General features: G+C 26.7%; 5 protein-coding genes across 6 annotated transcripts; 3 read left to right on the top strand and 2 right to left on the bottom strand.

Moving 5' to 3' along the window:
* Positions 1–117: 117 nt before the first annotated feature.
* Positions 118–6,264, top strand: LOC122855422 (probable phospholipid-transporting ATPase IIA). Of its 2 annotated transcripts, none has more exons than XM_044156759.1 (3): positions 118–936; positions 2,089–2,233; positions 2,545–6,018. In XM_044156759.1, exons 1-3 carry the CDS (start codon positions 767–769, stop codon positions 5,557–5,559), a joined length of 3,330 nt encoding a protein of 1,109 aa, XP_044012694.1. In that variant the 5' UTR covers positions 118–766; the 3' UTR covers positions 5,560–6,018. The 2 variants fall into 2 exon arrangements, with proteins under 2 accessions (XP_044012694.1, XP_044012695.1); XM_044156760.1 differs by lacking the exon at positions 118–936 and adding an exon at positions 1,426–1,815 and having other exon boundaries at positions 2,545–6,264.
* Positions 6,191–8,057, bottom strand: LOC122855425 (probable phenylalanine--tRNA ligase, mitochondrial). Its single transcript, XM_044156764.1, has 3 exons — positions 7,167–8,057; positions 6,810–7,102; positions 6,191–6,731 (listed from the first exon to the last, which is right to left on the bottom strand). The coding sequence occupies exons 1-3, from the start codon at positions 7,891–7,893 to the stop codon at positions 6,438–6,440; spliced, it is 1,314 nt and encodes a 437-aa protein (XP_044012699.1). The 5' UTR covers positions 7,894–8,057; the 3' UTR covers positions 6,191–6,437.
* A 33-nt stretch (positions 8,058–8,090) lies between these two features.
* LOC122855426 (transmembrane and ubiquitin-like domain-containing protein 1) lies at positions 8,091–10,668 on the top strand. Its single transcript, XM_044156765.1, has 3 exons — positions 8,091–8,384; positions 8,713–9,067; positions 9,140–10,668. Exons 2-3 carry the CDS (start codon positions 8,737–8,739, stop codon positions 9,928–9,930), a joined length of 1,122 nt encoding a protein of 373 aa, XP_044012700.1. The 5' UTR covers positions 8,091–8,384; positions 8,713–8,736; the 3' UTR covers positions 9,931–10,668.
* A 114-nt stretch (positions 10,669–10,782) lies between these two features.
* On the bottom strand, positions 10,783–14,453 carry LOC122855418 (isoleucine--tRNA ligase, cytoplasmic). Its single transcript, XM_044156751.1, has one exon. The coding sequence runs from the start codon at positions 14,412–14,414 to the stop codon at positions 10,857–10,859; it is 3,558 nt and encodes a 1,185-aa protein (XP_044012686.1). The 5' UTR covers positions 14,415–14,453; the 3' UTR covers positions 10,783–10,856.
* A 191-nt stretch (positions 14,454–14,644) lies between these two features.
* LOC122855421 lies at positions 14,645–16,944 on the top strand. The gene is made up of 4 exons (XM_044156758.1): positions 14,645–15,057; positions 15,126–15,925; positions 15,992–16,204; positions 16,290–16,944. The coding sequence occupies exons 1-4, from the start codon at positions 15,009–15,011 to the stop codon at positions 16,341–16,343; spliced, it is 1,116 nt and encodes a 371-aa protein (XP_044012693.1). The 5' UTR covers positions 14,645–15,008; the 3' UTR covers positions 16,344–16,944.
* The last annotated feature ends 93 nt before the right edge of the window (positions 16,945–17,037 follow it).

Genomic DNA, 17,037 nt, shown 5'->3' with positions numbered 1-17,037 from the left:
TCAAATTAAAAATAAAAAATTTAAAAAATCATTATGACTTTTATTTATATATATTATTCATCAATAATATTTTCATAAAAATTATTAATCTGTATTTAAAAAACATCAAGTCAATAGGTCAATTGACATATTAAAAATAAAAATCAAATCAACGCATGCGTATACTTACAATCTAATTCTATGTTGAAAAAAAAAAAAGAGAAATGACTTGGTAACACATGCTCATCCATGCTCATCAGTGTGTTCAACAAAAAATGATTGTGTGTATGTTTATAATATTTCCGGTAAAACTGTGTTAAATTAATGATCGTGATCTTCCAAAAGACTCAAGACTTTGATACATTATTCTCTAAAAATTTAAATTAAAAACACAAATTAATAACAGTATACATTATTAATAATTAATAATAACATTAACATATACCTCAAATTTATAAATACATTTAGCCAAGTTTACTTTGATATACTTTTTATAAGTCAAATTTATTTTTATGTTTTTATTGCGGTTTTGTCAAGTTGACAGTGAATAATAATAATTTTTAGATGACTGTTAAATATATCTCTCAATTGGTTGTGTTGACACATCATGTAGCTTGAAAAAAAAAATAACAACATGACAATTAAAGCTGGATAATAATTGGATTTTCTATTAATACTAATTGATGTGAAGAAAAAATAAAAATTAAGTGAACAAGAAGATAAATTAAAAGTGTGTTGTTTAATTGTCTAATGGGCTTACGAATGATAAAATTATTTTTTATAAACAATGAGGTTAGAGGAGCTACCAATGCGAATAAGTCCAGAAGATCATGATTTTGAGATGGATGAAGAAACTGATTATCTTCTTCAACCAGCTGATGACAGCATGAGATTAAATGTCAAACGATATCGTAGAATAAATGCATGCAACAGATTTTTTAAACACTTTTTATGTGGGTATGTATAATATCATTATGACAACAAATTTTTCGTAATTTTAATTTTTGTTTTCACCTATTTTACCTTTGTTTATTTTGACAAATTGTTTACTGATATCCTTACTTAAATTCAACATTTTATTTACATATTTTTGTCCTTATTATAATATCTTTTTTTTTTTGATGATAATAATCAAATTCAGTTGACAATTTGACATGTTGTTGTTGTTTTGATAAAAAACTTTGTATTTCAATTTTCGGCGGGAGAAATAGTCATCAAGGTCACCTTATCACAATAAATATGCCACGTATTGATTGATGCCACCATTTTTAGCTTAAAGAAACTTATACAAAATATTTATTAATATTTTTCATATTGTTTGTATAAATAATAACAATAGTTAATAATAAAAAACAAAGTTTATATTGTTAATTTTTGCAAAAACAAATGGCGACTTATTTAGCAATAATGTGGTGCCATCTAGATGGCAAATGATGTTCATGAAGTTTGGTGCAAATGAGAAAAGGATAAAAAATATATAAAAAAAAAAAAACAATACTTGACAATCAAGAACAACAGTGATTGTGTTGTTAATATATTAATAAAAATTATTCTCATAATCCTCGAGTTTTAATGAACAAATAATTAAATTCATTGTCATTATTATTTTGATGTGTCATTAAGCATTGTGTGACAAATAATTCCGTGAATTTAGAGTAAAAAAAAGTGTGTTAATTTAATCTGTCAAAGTTGCTCCAAAGAAAAATAAAAAATATAATTTTTTTCCAATGAAATTAGAGTAAATAATATAATGGAAACACAGAGCAATGTGTTGAGGGTATCAAAGGAAGATATTCCTTTGATTTCAAAACCAAGAAGTATTGCTTCATGGACAAGGTGACGTGTTTTTAAGATAATAAATTACCTTTCGGTTTTATTATTTTTTTTCTTTTTTTATTATATAGCCCCCTCTTAGTTCCCTGCTCTAACATTTATGGCATACTTTCCCATTTTTATCGATGACGTTGTTGTGAGGAGTAATCGTAGTGTTTTTTATTTTTTTTCTCATTTTTTATGTTTTTTTTTTTTACATCAATTAACTGGTTGACAAAGTAATTTTTTTATAATGGAACGATTAAAATGTTTATCTTTTTGTTCTGGTGAACCAAGATGTTGCAGCTGGATGTGGCGAAGATGGTGCAGAGACAGAGAATATCGATCAAGAACAATACACATTGGTAAACCAATGCATGAAAAATTTCCAGGAAATGTCATCAGGAATCAAAAATACAATATTATTACTTTTTTACCACTGGTAAGACTATTTTTTCTTATCATTATTTTATTGTACACGTGTTGGTTTTTTTTATTTAAATATATGGACAATAACATAATGTGGTGCAATATTAAATTACGCAGTCACTATTTACATTAAAAGCAAAAATTAATCGCAAGACATTTAACAATAATAATTTGTAATGTACAATTAACAGCAATCAGTAATTTTTTTATTTTTTTTTTACTTCAACAATATATTATTGATGACAAAATAAAACTAACCAAAAAATAAAATATAAACTTGATAAACAATTAAATGTTATTTATAAAAATAATTTATTATTTCAGGTTCTATTTCAACAATTCAAATTTTTTTTGAATTTTTATTTTTTATTGATGGCAATATCTCAATTTTTTCCTGAAGTACGAATTGGATATCTTTATACTTATTGGGGTCCACTGTGTTTTGTTTTGACTGTAACAATATGTCGTGAAGCTGTTGATGATTTTCGTCGTTATAAACGTGATAAAGAAGTCAATGGACAAAAATATAAACGTCTAATACGTGGTTGTGATCAACCTGAACTAGTACCAAGCTCAAAATTACGTGTTGGTGATATGATTATTGTTGAAAAAGGACAACGTGTACCAGCTGATTTAATTTTATTACGTACAACTGAAAAATCAGGTGCTTGTTTTGTACGTACTGATCAGCTTGATGGTGAAACTGATTGGAAATTACGTTTAGCTGTACCAGCAACTCAAAAGCTTGATAATGATTTACAATTATTTGATATTAAAGCAAATTTATATGTTGAAAAACCACAAAAAGATATACATTGTTTTGTTGGTACATTTACAAGAGAAGATAGTTACAGTAGTGAAGAAAGTTTAGGTGTTGATAATACACTTTGGGCAAATACTGCTGTTGCATCTGGTTCAGCATTGGGAATAATTGTTTATACTGGACAAGAAACAAGATCACTTATGAATCATTCAGCACCAAGATCTAAAATTGGTCTTCTTGATGCTGAAATAAATCAATTAACAAAAGTTTTATTTCTTGCTGTTATTGCATTGTCTTTTGTAATGATATGCCTGAAAGGTTTTAATGGACCATGGGGAATTTATATGTTTAGATTTACATTATTATTTTCCTATATTATACCCATTAGTTTACGTATTAATTTAGATATGGGAAAATTATTTTATGCATGGTGTATACAACGTGATAAAAAAATATCTGGTACAGTTGTACGTACAACAACAATACCTGAAGAACTTGGTAGAATATCGTATTTATTAAGTGACAAAACAGGCACACTAACACAAAATAAAATGGTATTTAAACGTTTGCATTTAGGCACAGCATCATATGGACAAGATACATTTGATGAAATATCATCTGTATTAAAAAATTATTATCGTTCAAATGAAGAAATTGATGATGATACTGATAATAATGTATATAATACAAATACACAATTTACTGGAAAAGTTAGAAAATCAGAAAGTACAAGAATTTATGATGCTGTACATGCATTAGCACTGTGTCATAATGTAACACCAGTATATGATATAACAGCTGGTAATAATTTAGGTGATACATTGAGTATTGCAACAGTTGAAACAGTTGAAACTGGATCAATACAAAGTAAAACTGAATCAGATCAGCATTACTATCCAGAACAAACAATACGTAATTATCAAGCATCAAGTCCAGATGAAGTTGCACTTGTTAAATGGACAGAAGAAGTTGGTTTAACATTATATAAAAGAGATTTAAATTTAATACAATTACGTGCTGTTAATGATAAAATTCTTGATTATAAAATACTACAAATATTTCCATTTACATCTGAATCAAAACGTATGGGTATTATCGTTAGAAATGAAATAACAATGGAAATAATTTTTTATTTAAAAGGTGCTGATGTTGTTATGTCAGGTATTGTACAATATAATGATTGGCTTGATGAAGAATGTGGTAATATGGCTAGAGAAGGTTTACGTACACTTGTTGTTGCTAAAAAAAATTTAACTGATATACAATATCAAGATTTTGAAACACGTTATAATGCAGCAAAATGTGCTGTTAATGATCGTCCATCACGTGTTGCTGCTGTTATTGAAAGTCTTGAAAGAGAAATGGAATTATTATGTGTTACTGGTGTTGAGGATAGATTACAAGATCGTGCAAGACCAACACTTGAATTATTAAGAAATGCTGGTATTAAAATATGGATGTTAACTGGTGATAAACTTGAAACAGCAACATGTATTGCTAAATCATCAACACTTGTTGGACGTACACAAGGTTTACATATATTTAAATCAGTAACAACAAGACCAGATGCGAGATTAGAATTAAATGCATTTACTAAAAAACAAGATTGTGCATTAGTTATATCTGGTGATTCATTAGATGTTTGTTTGCAATATTATCGTACAGAATTTATGGAACTTGCATGTGGTTCACCAGCAGTTGTTTGTTGTCGTTGTTCACCAACACAAAAAGCTGAAGTTGTTAAACTAATACAAGCACATACTGGTAAAAGAACAGCTGCTGTTGGTGATGGTGGTAATGATGTGTCAATGATACAAGCTGCTGATGCTGGTATTGGTATTGAAGGACTAGAAGGTAGACAAGCATCACTTGCAGCTGATTTTTCAATAACACAATTTAGTCATTTATCAAATTTATTATTGGTACATGGTAGAAGAAGTTATGAAAGATCAGCAGCACTAAGTCAATTTGTTATTCATCGTGGCTTAATTATATCAACAATGCAAGCTGTATTTTCAGCAGTATTTTATGTATCTTCCATATCCCTTTATCAGGGTATACTTATGATTGCATATGGTACAATATATACAATGTTTCCAGTATTTTCACTTGTACTTGACAAAGATGTATCACGTGATGTTGCTATACGTTTTCCAGAATTATATAAAGATTTAAGCAAAGGACGATCTTTATCATATAAAACATTTTTCATTTGGATATTAATAAGTACCTATCAAGGTGGAGCAATTATGTATGGAGCATTTTATGTATTTGAAGATGAATTTTTCCATATTGTTGCTATTAGTTTTACAGCGTTAATATTAACTGAATTAATTATGGTTGCATTAACAATTAGAACATGGCATCATATTATGGTACTTGCTGAAGTATTTTCACTTATACTTTATCTATTATCACTTATATTTTTAAAAGATTGTTTCGATACTGACTTTATCACTACGAAAGACTTTCTATGGAAAGTATCACTTATTACATTGGTCTCGTGTTTACCACTTTATATTCTTAAATTTTTAAGAAAAAAATTCTCACCACCAAGCTACACCAAATTGTCATAGAGACTTTTTATTTAAAAATATTTTAATGTACATTTAACAACCAGAACAAATTCAAAAAAAAAAAAAACGAATAATAAGAATACGATTTAATAATTTTTTTTTGTTTTTTTCTTTTAAATTAAGTATTAATAAAAAATAAATATTAATTAAGCTTTAGAGCACAAATTTATGAATGTTTTTTTTTTTTTTTTTTCTAAATGACTATTCCAATGAAAAATAAAACGAAAAAAAAATAATTAGAATCGAAGATTTATCGAGAGCTGTGATTTTTTGGGGAACTGAAAAAAAAACTACATTTTTTCTAAACTTGTTTTATTTTTCAAAACTTATAATTTGTTTTTTTTTTTTTCCACTTATCTTTTTACATTGTAACTTTAATCATTGTTATTATCGTCTAATATAAAATATTATTTGCTAATTATTATTATTAATGTCATCAATATGACTCGGTTGAATTTGAGGGAAAAAAAAATGTTTATTTGCATAATTTAATTTGATATTAAAAAGCTGGTATTTGTGTCTGTAATATCTTGATGATTCAATGAGTAAATTTATTGCGATAGTCTTCTTAAAATATATATATTATTTGTTTTTTTTTCAAGCTATCAATATTGTAATACATAAATAGATTATTCGAGATATTATCATGCTAAAAACAGCTAAATTTATAAGATATTTTTATTTGTTCACTTTGAAAAATCAACCGAGCCAATCGAATGATGATAAAAAAAAAAAAAACAAAGATAAGGAACTGACTGTAACCATTGTTATTATATATTGTGTTATGGAATTAAATGCAACATTAAGAAATAAAACAATACATAATTTAACAAAAAAAAAAGGGGTTGATTTATTTTAATTTTAAAGATAAAACAATATTATTTTGATCTCAAAGTAACTCCAAGATCCGCCATTGAAATATCACCAATTTTTTTATGTATAACATTGATTTCTTTTTGTGTTAAATTACGTTCCATGTCTCGATAAATAATTCTATATGTATGTGAAGTTTTCCCTTTTTTGGGATGTTTAAATTCATCAATAAGCTTGACTTGTTCAACAACATCGCCTCCAACTTCTTTGACGAGGTCATAAAAATCATTTGACGAAAATTTACCATCAGGGAGCCAAAAGCTCATATCATTAATTATTGGTGGAAAGACACTTACTGGCTGTAATAATAAAAATTAATTTGATTAAAATAACAGTAGTGATAAATTAAAAATAATATTATTATTAAGCTAACTTACTTTATATTTAACATTTGTATTTGGATCATCAAATTCAAATTGATGTAAAAATCCAGAATCTTGACTCCAAAACAATCTAATGTCTGGAATATCATACAGACACATTGCCAGTCTTTCAAGACCAAGACCAAATGCCCAGCCAATTCTATCAGTTGCACCAGCATTTTTTAATATTTCATCTCTAATTATTCCACAACCAAGTACCTCCATCCATTTGTCATTGAAAAATATTTCAAGCTCCCATGATGGATGAGTAAATGGGAAATATTCATCAACCCATCGATACTTGATGTCTAGAAAAAGAAAAAATTAATATCACATGATAAATAATGGATTTTAAAAATAAAAAAAAAATACCTTTCCCAAAAAGTGCCTGTACAAGACCAACAAGATCTTTTTTTAATTCATGCTCCATTATTTTAACAGCTTCCAATGAATGTATTTGCTGTTTTTGTTCATTCATTTTTCCATTATCTTCAAATATTTCAAGACCACCAGAACCTTGTACATTTTTAAATACTTCATTTTTAGTGCATAATCTAACAGCTTCAACTTGATGAAATACTGGATAATGTGTTGCATCAATTTCATCTCTTCTATAAACATCACCAATAACCAAAAAATTATTTAAACCCATTCCAATTAGCTCTGATTGATGAGCAGATGTATGTGCTCTTAATAATAAATCTCTATTGATATAATAACAATCACTTTTATTGCGGCTAACATGATCTTTTGGTGTTAATAATGAATCAAAATTTTGTTCAATTGTTACAATTGGTTTTAAATTATCATACACACTAAACTCAGGATTACCCCATTTATTTGGATAATTTTTATAAAAATAATTAACAATTCTTTCACGTATATGTGATAATGGATGATATTTTTTAATATGTAAATTTTTGTTTAATTTTTCAATTATTTTATCACCAACATTTGTCCATTCATCTGTTCGATATTTTTTATCCAATATTTGTATTTCATTTGAATATTTTTTTTCGCTATTAATTGTTGAATATGCTTGTTGATAAACATATTTTTTTTCAATTAAACATAATCTTCTAGTAATAATTTTTAACATTTTTAAAAAATTGTATTTATTTATTGTTTATTTGGAAACATGTGGATCACGCTGGATCCAATTTTTTATCCTGTCAATTTACCCTAATATTTTTATTAATTTTTGACATTTTTACCTTGTAATATTATGACTAGTTAAATTACCAAAATACAGTCTACAGAGAAGTGGAAAATTCCTGACATGCGCAATAAAATATTATAAAAAAGAAAAAAAAAAAAAAATGGATATCATATAGCAAAACAACAATATTTTTTTATCATCACGTCAAATGGTGAAATTGATCAAGTTATTATTATAATTAACATTGATGACATATTGAATACAATAACATTGTAACAAAATAAAAGTTACGTGGTTTTTGAGGAGTTATTAAATTGGATAAATAAATAATTGATGTTTTTAATAAATTGATTAATATTAACATCAATATTTTTACATTACAGTTGACAACTGTATTAACCAATACAAACAAATAAAATAATAATCTAAAAGTAAGTGTAATTATTTATCAAGTATTTTTTTCGTTACAAAAGCATTGCAAGTTATTTTTATATCATTTATATTATAGTTTTTTTTTTATTTACACACACAATAAATATACAGTCAAATTTTGTTAATGTAAACAAAAAGGAATTTCTACCAAGTGCATGAAAATAATAATAATAAAAAAAGTCAAGTTTATTAATAATTGATTCAAAAAAATTAAATTAAATAACCTTAAATTCATTATAAAATGACCTTGTTAATTGAATGAATTGAATGTTTGATGATTAACTTTGTATCCTCGATTAAATTGTATTTTTTTGTTTTAAATTAAAGTTCGTCAAGCTGGAGGAAGAAAAAATGCCGTTGATTGAAGGTGTAGGTGATGAAGTTACAGCCTTTTTCATCACTACTTGTGTATTATTAATTGGTTGGATAGCATGGTGTTCAACAAATATATCTGAACAACCATTGATTAGAACTGTCTTGATACTACAACATAGAACACGTTCAAGACTTGCTGAATTACGTTCTAATAATCAAACAGTATCAACAATAACAACGATTGTTGGTAGTGTAAATGATGGGACAATAAGAAGATTAAGTTCTGAGGCAAATACGAGTGAAGAAAATGTTGAAACAAGTACTGTCGAAACACAACAACAAACTTGTTCATCAGAACCAGCAAATGGTAAATTAAATAATCAAGATTATTAATATTAACTAGTAATAATAAATTAACAACTAATACTTAAATTTACAGCTTCATCACAAATTGAAAATGATAATAATGCATCTGCTGATGTGTCAACAATAGCAACAGAAGAAGTTTTAATTGGAGCAATGGATTCCCATAATGATGATGATACAAATAATATTATTTCAACTAATGATAAAATAAAAAAATCAACAGAAAATATATCATCAAATTCAACAGCTGAATCATCATCACCAATTGATAATGTTGATAATAGTAATAGTGTCAATGATGATGACAATGATGATGATGAAATAACAATTAAATTAAAATATATAAATGATGATCAAAAAATAGTAAGAGCAAAACCAAAAGAATTGGTTGGTAATTTTATAAGAAGAAATTTTCAAGTTGAATTAAACGCCCAAAAACGTATACGTTTAATTTTTAATGGACATGTACTTCATCCAGATAATGATACACTTGAACAATGTGGATTGTATGACAATTGTGTTGTACATTGTCTTGTTCATCAGCAAAGAATACAACAAAGTAATAATGATACATCAAGTGTTAATGATAGTAATACATCATCAATTTATACTGGCAATCAAGAATTTCAAAATATACAAAATCCAAATGGATTAACTGCTGTTCATAACGAGTGGGATCTTGGTCGTTTATTAGTCAGTATTTTAACACTCATATTGGTATTTGCCTGGTACTCTAGATACCATTATGATCAATTATTCACTGTTACAACAAGCCTTGCTCTTTATGTTCTTACTGCAATATTTACACTATCAGTTGTTGGACAAGTATTTCAAGATCAAGATACTCTTAGAAATATAGAGTGATTAAAACTATCTCTATTAATGCTATTATTTTTTTTAATTTATCATTACTTTTCAAATGAATTTAATTTAACAATTTTAAGTCAACATAATTATTATTCATATGAAATAATAATGGTAGTATTTAGAGTTATGATTTATTAGAATTATCTAATCTTAATAAACATGAGATGTTAAAAAATTTTTAAATAATTACCTGATGATAAATTTGATGAATCAAAAAGCGACTGGCATCGTTTTAAATTTTTATGATCATGCATAATAGTTTATTTAATTTACCGATTTAGTTGTCAAGTATTTTTATAATATTATCTTAAAAAATTATTTAGTTTGTCATTTTGTTTTTTTTTTTCAAAAAAAAGCAGTCGTTAAATGTCTTTTTTTCTTTTTTTTTTTAATCAACGGAAAGTTGAGAGTTATTGTAATTTAACATAATTTATTATTAATGGCTAAATTTTATGATTCAATTCAACACTGTACTTTAATGATTTATCAATAAATATACCCTGTATTTTCATCATAAAAAAAAAAAAAAAAACAAAATTTAAACAAAATTTAAAAGACAAAAACAATAAATCTTTAATGTTTAATTATTTTTTTTTTTCAAGTAGATAAAAATAATTAAGTTTGTATATAAACCAATGAAATCTCGTTAAATAAATATGAAAAATAAAAATTGCATTAAAAAATTGTGTATGAAAAAATAAAATTAAAGCAAAGCAAAACATTTCAGTTTGAAACCAGTTTGTATTTTATTTAAATTTTTTTTCCCAATTTATTAAAAAATACTAGGAACTTATTATGATGGGAATTTTTTTATTTATTTATTTTTTTTTAATTATAAAAAAATTGTTCAAACAAAATAATAAAAATTACCGATTGAAAATAGCTTGTTGATAGTTGAATAAAAAAAAAATGAATTTAAATTTTTAACCTGATTTACGAATGATGACCAATTTTTCATTCAACTCTTGGCAATTAATAGCTCCAGTGATTTTTTTATTGTCCAAATAAATATCAAAACGTCTGCCATAAAGTCCAAATAAAATATTAATTTCTTGGTTTAATATTTCAAAAGATATTGGCTTTTTAGTCACTGGATGTTCAAGTAAAATAATTGCCTCAGTATTACCATGATCATTGTATCTTGATTCAAGTCCATCTAATTTTACATTGACATATTTAGAACCTGGTACAATTTGATCTTTAAGAACTGCTTGTTTTTTATTAACCAACATTAATTTAATATCAACTCCTTTAATCTTGTTGAGTTCTTCAATGATAACATTGTCATTTTTATTAAATTTAGCAATATCTTCTTGTGGTGTTTTTGTTGTTGATTCAATGAAATCTTTATAGTCAACAATTAACTTGGCTAATGAGCTTGATTTATCAACAATATCATAATAAACACAAGCATCATCAGATGGCAAAAGTTGTGCTTTTTTTCTTAATTTTTGTACACGATTAATAACTTCTCTTGCAATACCTTCATTTTGCATTGATTCATCAGGTGTTATATCCAACAATATCAATATATTTCCTTCTGAATGTGTTTCATATTTTTTAGACAGCTCTTGAGCAGCTGGACCATTAAAACTAAACATTAATCTTAAATCTTCATCACCAAGTTTATGTCCATTAACAATAATTTCTTTTTTAATTAAAAATTCTTGTATTTGTTCATCAGATAATTCTTTAATTGATTTAATAATAGCTTTAAATTCACCTTTAAGACGAAAACCAAGTGTTTTATGATCAGGCTCAGCTCTTAATTGTACACCATATTTTTCTTTATCAGTTGTAACTGTTAATTCTTTGACATTTAGCTCTTCAAGTATATAAGATTTTAAATTAACAATTTCATTGAGAATTTGTGGATCTTGATGTATAACAACAATTTCTGGTAATGGATATTTAACTGGTATTGTTTTTCTATCTCTTGCTATTCTTCCAAGTTCAATAACTGTTTGCATATGTGATACAGCACGTTCAATTTTTTCATCAATTAAATGCTTCAATGGTTTTGGTACCATTTTATAATGTACACTTTCTTGATACTTTTCATTTGTTTTTGGTAATAATGAAAACATTCTTTGATACATAAATTCACTTAAAAATGGTGTAAATGGTGCATTAATACGTACCATTGTATAAATAACACAAAATAGAGTATTTAATGCACGTTGGCAATCATCAGTTCCAGAATCACCCTTGAGACGTTTTCTATTCATTCTTACATACCAATTGGTTAAATTATCAATGTATTTAATTAATCTTGGTACAACTGTGTATAAACGATAAGCACTCATTTCATTCTTCAAAAATTCCAAAAGACTTTGGGTAAATGACAAAATCCATTTGTCCATAATATTCATATCATCACTGTTAATAAGTTTATCATCATTTGATGGGTCTTTATACACAAATTCAATTGATGTATCAGCCTCGAATCTATCAATATTTTGTTTTAAAAATCTAAATGCATTGTACCATGGTAAAAACACATCTTTAATAACATCTCTTACACCTTCTTCTTTAAAACGTAAATTTTCAGCTCTTACAACTGGTGAATTTATTAAATACAATCTCAATGCATCAGCACCAAAACGATTAATAACTTCCATTGGATCTGGATAATTTTTTTTACTTTTAGACATTTTTTGTCCATCAGTTGCAAGTACAAGTCCATTGCAAACAAGATTTTTAAATGGTGCTTTATTAAATAATGCTGTACCAATAACTAATAGTGTATAAAACCATCCTCTTGTTTGATCAATACCCTCAGCAATAAAATCAGCTGGAAATGATTCTTCAAATTTTTCAACATTTTCAAATGGATAATGTGCTTGTGCGTAAGGCATTGAACCAGATTCAAACCAACAATCAAATACTTCTGGTACTCTTTTTAATGGTGGAAAACCAGGACGTTTTGATGGTATTTCTAAATCATCAATACTCTCACGATGAATGTCAGTTATTTTTTTACCAGTTAATTTTTCGAGCTCAGCAATACTACCAACACAAATAATTTCTTTACGATCTTGTGATATCCACAATGGTATTGGATTACCCCAATAACGATTTCTACTTATTGCCCAATCTCTTGCATCTCTTAACCAATTACCAAATCTTTTTTCCTTAACATAATCTGGTACCCAGTATGTCGTTGAATTTGCCTCAAGTAATTTATCTTTAAAACTTTCAACTTTAACAAACCATGATGGTACTGCTTTGTAAATAAGTGGTGTATCAGATCTCCAGCAAAATGGATATGAATGTGAATGATTAGAGTACTTGATACACTTGCCATTATTTGTAAGATGTTTTACAATTTCTTTGTCAGCATCTTTCACATACATACCAACAAAATCTTTAACTTCTGATGTAAATTTACCAGTTGAATCAACTGGACAAATTGGTTCTTGATCTTTAGTTATAATACCAGCTTCAAGACAACAACGATAATCATCTTCACCAAAGTATGGTGCTTGATGAACAATACCTGTACCAGTTTCAGCAGTAACATATGTATCATTTAGAATTTTAAATGCTCCCTTTGAACGTAAATTTTCAAAATAATTAAATGGTGGCTGATATGTTTTTCCTTTTAATTCAGAACCTTTTATTTTACCAATAATATCATAAAGATCAGCTGTTTTATAAACACGTTCAAGTGCAACTTCCAATAATATATATATTTTTTTAGTAACTTTATCACGTATTTTAACATATTCAAAATTTGGATTACAACAAAGTGCAAGATTACTTGGTAATGTCCATGGTGTTGTTGTCCATGCAAGTACTGCTACATCCTCATTTTTATGTTCTTTTTTTGTTGATTCATCAACAAGAACAAAAGCAACAATGACTGATGGATCAAGTACTTCTTTATAATTTTGTCCAGATTCAAAATTTGATAATGGTGTATTACAACCAGTTGAATATGGCATAACTTTAACACCTTGATAAACTAAACCTTTATTAAATAGTTCTTTAAAAACCCACCATATGGATTCCATGTACCATGGATAAAGAGTCTTATAATCATTTTCAAAATCAATCCATCTTCCCATACGACCAATGACTCTTTCCCATTCACCAGCATAACGCATAACAATACTACGACATTCTTTGTTGTAATTTGCAATACCCATTTTCGCAACATCCTCTGGACCTTTAATACCAAGTGTTTTATCAACTTCAAATTCAACTGGTAAACCATGTGTGTCCCAGCCAAAACGACGCTCACAATGAAAACCATTTTGATGTGCATATCTTGTTACAACATCTTTAATTGTACCAGCTAATATATGACCATAGTGAGGTAAACCTGTTGCAAAAGGTGGACCATCAAAAAATGAATATCTTGGACGTCCTTTTGATTGTTCCAAAGTATTTTTAAACACTTTCTCCTCTTTCCAAAACTCTGCAATTTTTTCTTCTTCTTTTGCAAAATTTATTGTTTCGGGCAATTTTTTACGCATCTTAAACAATTATTTATTAACAATTTACAATTATTTAATAAACAATAATATTAAATAACAGCTTTGACAAACGTGCCGGTAAAATTATATTAATAATAATAATAGAAGTAATTAAAATGGTGGATGTTAAAAGTACCAACTTTATTTTTAGTTTTTGACAAGTGGCGTGCAGGTGCCCAGTATTACCACACACACATGATATTTACTTGTCAAATTATTATTGTTATTTTGTTATTGTTGTTGTTGTTATTTTTTTTATCCTCATGTGACTCACTCTCAACATAATAATTGATAATAATGTCTATAGTTTGGTATTGAATTATTGCATATGTGTCAAGACAACGTGTCAACGGCCTGATAAAAATTCATTATCATTAAATTTTTCCGGATGTCCTGTCATGTACTGGAGTACCACATATTATACGCCCAAATTTTATCAGTTTAATGTTAATTATTGACTTACTGTCAACGTGTTTATTTGTATAAAAAATAAATAAATCAATTGTGCCAATAATTAAATAATCAAGTACAATAGGATATTTTTTTTAATCCATTGCTTGTCAAGACTAAAAAAAAAATTGTGATAAAATCATCATGGCAAGTTGCACGAGTGAAAAAAAACCAAGAGTCATTGTTTTAGGAGGTAAAAATAATAATTATTATTATAATTAATATTGATTTTAATATTTAAATGAATTATATTTTTTATAGGATGTGGTTTTATTGGAAGATACTTGGTTGAGTATCTTGTGGACAATGAGCTTGTGTCATTTGTTCGTGTTGTTGATAAAGTACCACCCCAAACAGCATGGCTCAATGAAAAACATCAAAAAATTTTTGATAATCATTTAGTTGAATTTAAAAGTGCCAATCTCATTAATCCATTATCATGTGATAATGCATTTGTAAGTGATGAAAAAATTGATTATGTATTTAATTGTGCTGGTGAAACAAAAATTGGACAAACTGATCCAGTTTATAAAGAAGGAATTTACAAGTTAAGTTTAAATTGTGCACAACATAGTGCATCAATTGGAGTTAAACATTATGTTGAAATATCAGCGGGTAATATGAGTACATCTGATAAAGTTCCTCTTCAAGAAGATAGTTCACCTGATCCTTGGACATTTGTAGCAAAATACAAGCTACAAGTTGAACAAGAATTGAGTACAATTCCAAATCTTAAATATACAATTTTAAGACCAGCAATTGTTTATGGACCTGGTGATAAAAATGGTCTAGCACCAAGACTTATTATTGGTGCTGTATACAAGCATCTTGGAGAAATGATGAAGTTACTTTGGGGACCAAATCTTCATATGAATACCGTACATGTTAGAGATGTTGCACGTGCTATTTGGCATGTTGCTAATCGTGATGAAACTGTTAGTCAAATATACAATGTTGTAGATGAGGGAGATACAACTCAAGGCATGATCAGTGACATGGTTTCTGATATTTTTAATATCAATCATGATTACTTGGGTACTGCCATCTCTACTTTAGTCAAGGTGAAATAATAATATCAATATTAATTAATTCTATTTATAATATTTTTAAATAACATATTTATTTAGACTGGTGCAGTCGTTGAAGAAGCAAACGACAAACATATGGCTCCTTGGGCTGAGGCGTGTAGTAAAGATGGCATAGAAAATAGTCCATTATCACCATACATTGATCGTGAATTATTATACAACAAACATCTTTATTTAAAAACAGGAAAATTAACTGAAACAACTGGTTTTTCATATAACTATCCAAAATTAAACAAAGATTCTTTACAAGAAGTAAGGAATTAATTTTTTGTCATATTAATATTTTATTGTAATTTATTTGATTAATAATTTTGTAACTTTTAATTTTTTTCATTAGGTTTTGAATGACTATGCTGCAATGAAAATATTTCCTCATTCCTTAATACTGTAAAGGAATTAAAATGCCATTAATGTTTGATTATAAAATAATTGCCAAGTCCTAATCTTCATATAAAAAAGAAGAATTAAAAATAATCACCATGTGCCTAACAACCTGATCGCGTTTTCCAATTAGAATTATTATTTGATTAATTCGTAAAATTATTATATTTGCTCATTTTTTTTTTTAAACAATCGCTAAATGTGATATACTGCGATTTAAAAAAAAAGTACTTAATTTATATGACACACTAGTCACTCGAGTCATTGGACAAAACAAAAATTAAATTAAATTATACAACATGATTAATTCTGATTTAAATGAATTTTTCTTTTTTTTTTGTTATAAATTTGTTTTGTTTGAAAATTAAATTTAATTAATGTCATTTTTTAAATATTATTATTATTAAAAATAAATAAATTCATCATGTGAAAAGCGACGTATATTGTGAGGATAAAAAATTATAAAATAATATTAATTATTGTTACTTAAATTGATCAAAATTTACATTCCAAGGCTATAAATTTTTGTGCTATTATATAGAACTTGTGGTACACAGTACATTTATAAATGAAAAGAATAAATAAAAAAATAATAACAAGTACAAATAAAATAATGAGTCATTTAAAATTTCACAATATTCTTACTAATTTTTTTTTGAAAATAAAAAATAGAATATTTAATTATTTACATGTGATTATATCAG

This window comes from Aphidius gifuensis, linkage group LG4 (assembly GCF_014905175.1).
Source record: "Aphidius gifuensis isolate YNYX2018 linkage group LG4, ASM1490517v1, whole genome shotgun sequence".
Lineage (NCBI taxonomy): Eukaryota > Metazoa > Arthropoda > Insecta > Hymenoptera > Braconidae > Aphidius > Aphidius gifuensis.
This window is presented reverse-complemented; position numbering and strand designations above follow the sequence as displayed.

Bases quoted from the DNA above. Each gene is read 5' to 3' on its own strand.
- LOC122855422 (XM_044156759.1), top strand. From the start codon at position 767: ATGAGGTTAGAGGAGCTACCAATGCGAATAAGTCCAGAAGATCATGAT. The intron at 937-2,088 runs GTATGTATAATA...TGGTGAACCAAG, and splicing joins TTTAAACACTTTTTATGTGG to ATGTTGCAGCTGGATGTGGC. The intron at 2,234-2,544 runs GTAAGACTATTT...TTATTATTTCAG, and splicing joins TTATTACTTTTTTACCACTG to GTTCTATTTCAACAATTCAA.
- LOC122855425 (XM_044156764.1), bottom strand. From the start codon at position 7,893: ATGTTAAAAATTATTACTAGAAGATTATGTTTAATTGAAAAAAAATAT. The intron at 7,103-7,166 runs GTATTTTTTTTT...TTCTTTTTCTAG, and splicing joins ACAGGCACTTTTTGGGAAAG to ACATCAAGTATCGATGGGTT. The intron at 6,732-6,809 runs GTAAGTTAGCTT...TTATTATTACAG, and splicing joins ATACAAATGTTAAATATAAA to CCAGTAAGTGTCTTTCCACC.
- LOC122855426 (XM_044156765.1), top strand. From the start codon at position 8,737: ATGCCGTTGATTGAAGGTGTAGGTGATGAAGTTACAGCCTTTTTCATC. The intron at 9,068-9,139 runs GTAAATTAAATA...TTAAATTTACAG, and splicing joins TTCATCAGAACCAGCAAATG to CTTCATCACAAATTGAAAAT.
- LOC122855418 (XM_044156751.1), bottom strand. From the start codon at position 14,414: ATGCGTAAAAAATTGCCCGAAACAATAAATTTTGCAAAAGAAGAAGAA.
- LOC122855421 (XM_044156758.1), top strand. From the start codon at position 15,009: ATGGCAAGTTGCACGAGTGAAAAAAAACCAAGAGTCATTGTTTTAGGA. The intron at 15,926-15,991 runs GTGAAATAATAA...ATATTTATTTAG, and splicing joins CCATCTCTACTTTAGTCAAG to ACTGGTGCAGTCGTTGAAGA. The intron at 16,205-16,289 runs GTAAGGAATTAA...TTTTTTCATTAG, and splicing joins ACAAAGATTCTTTACAAGAA to GTTTTGAATGACTATGCTGC.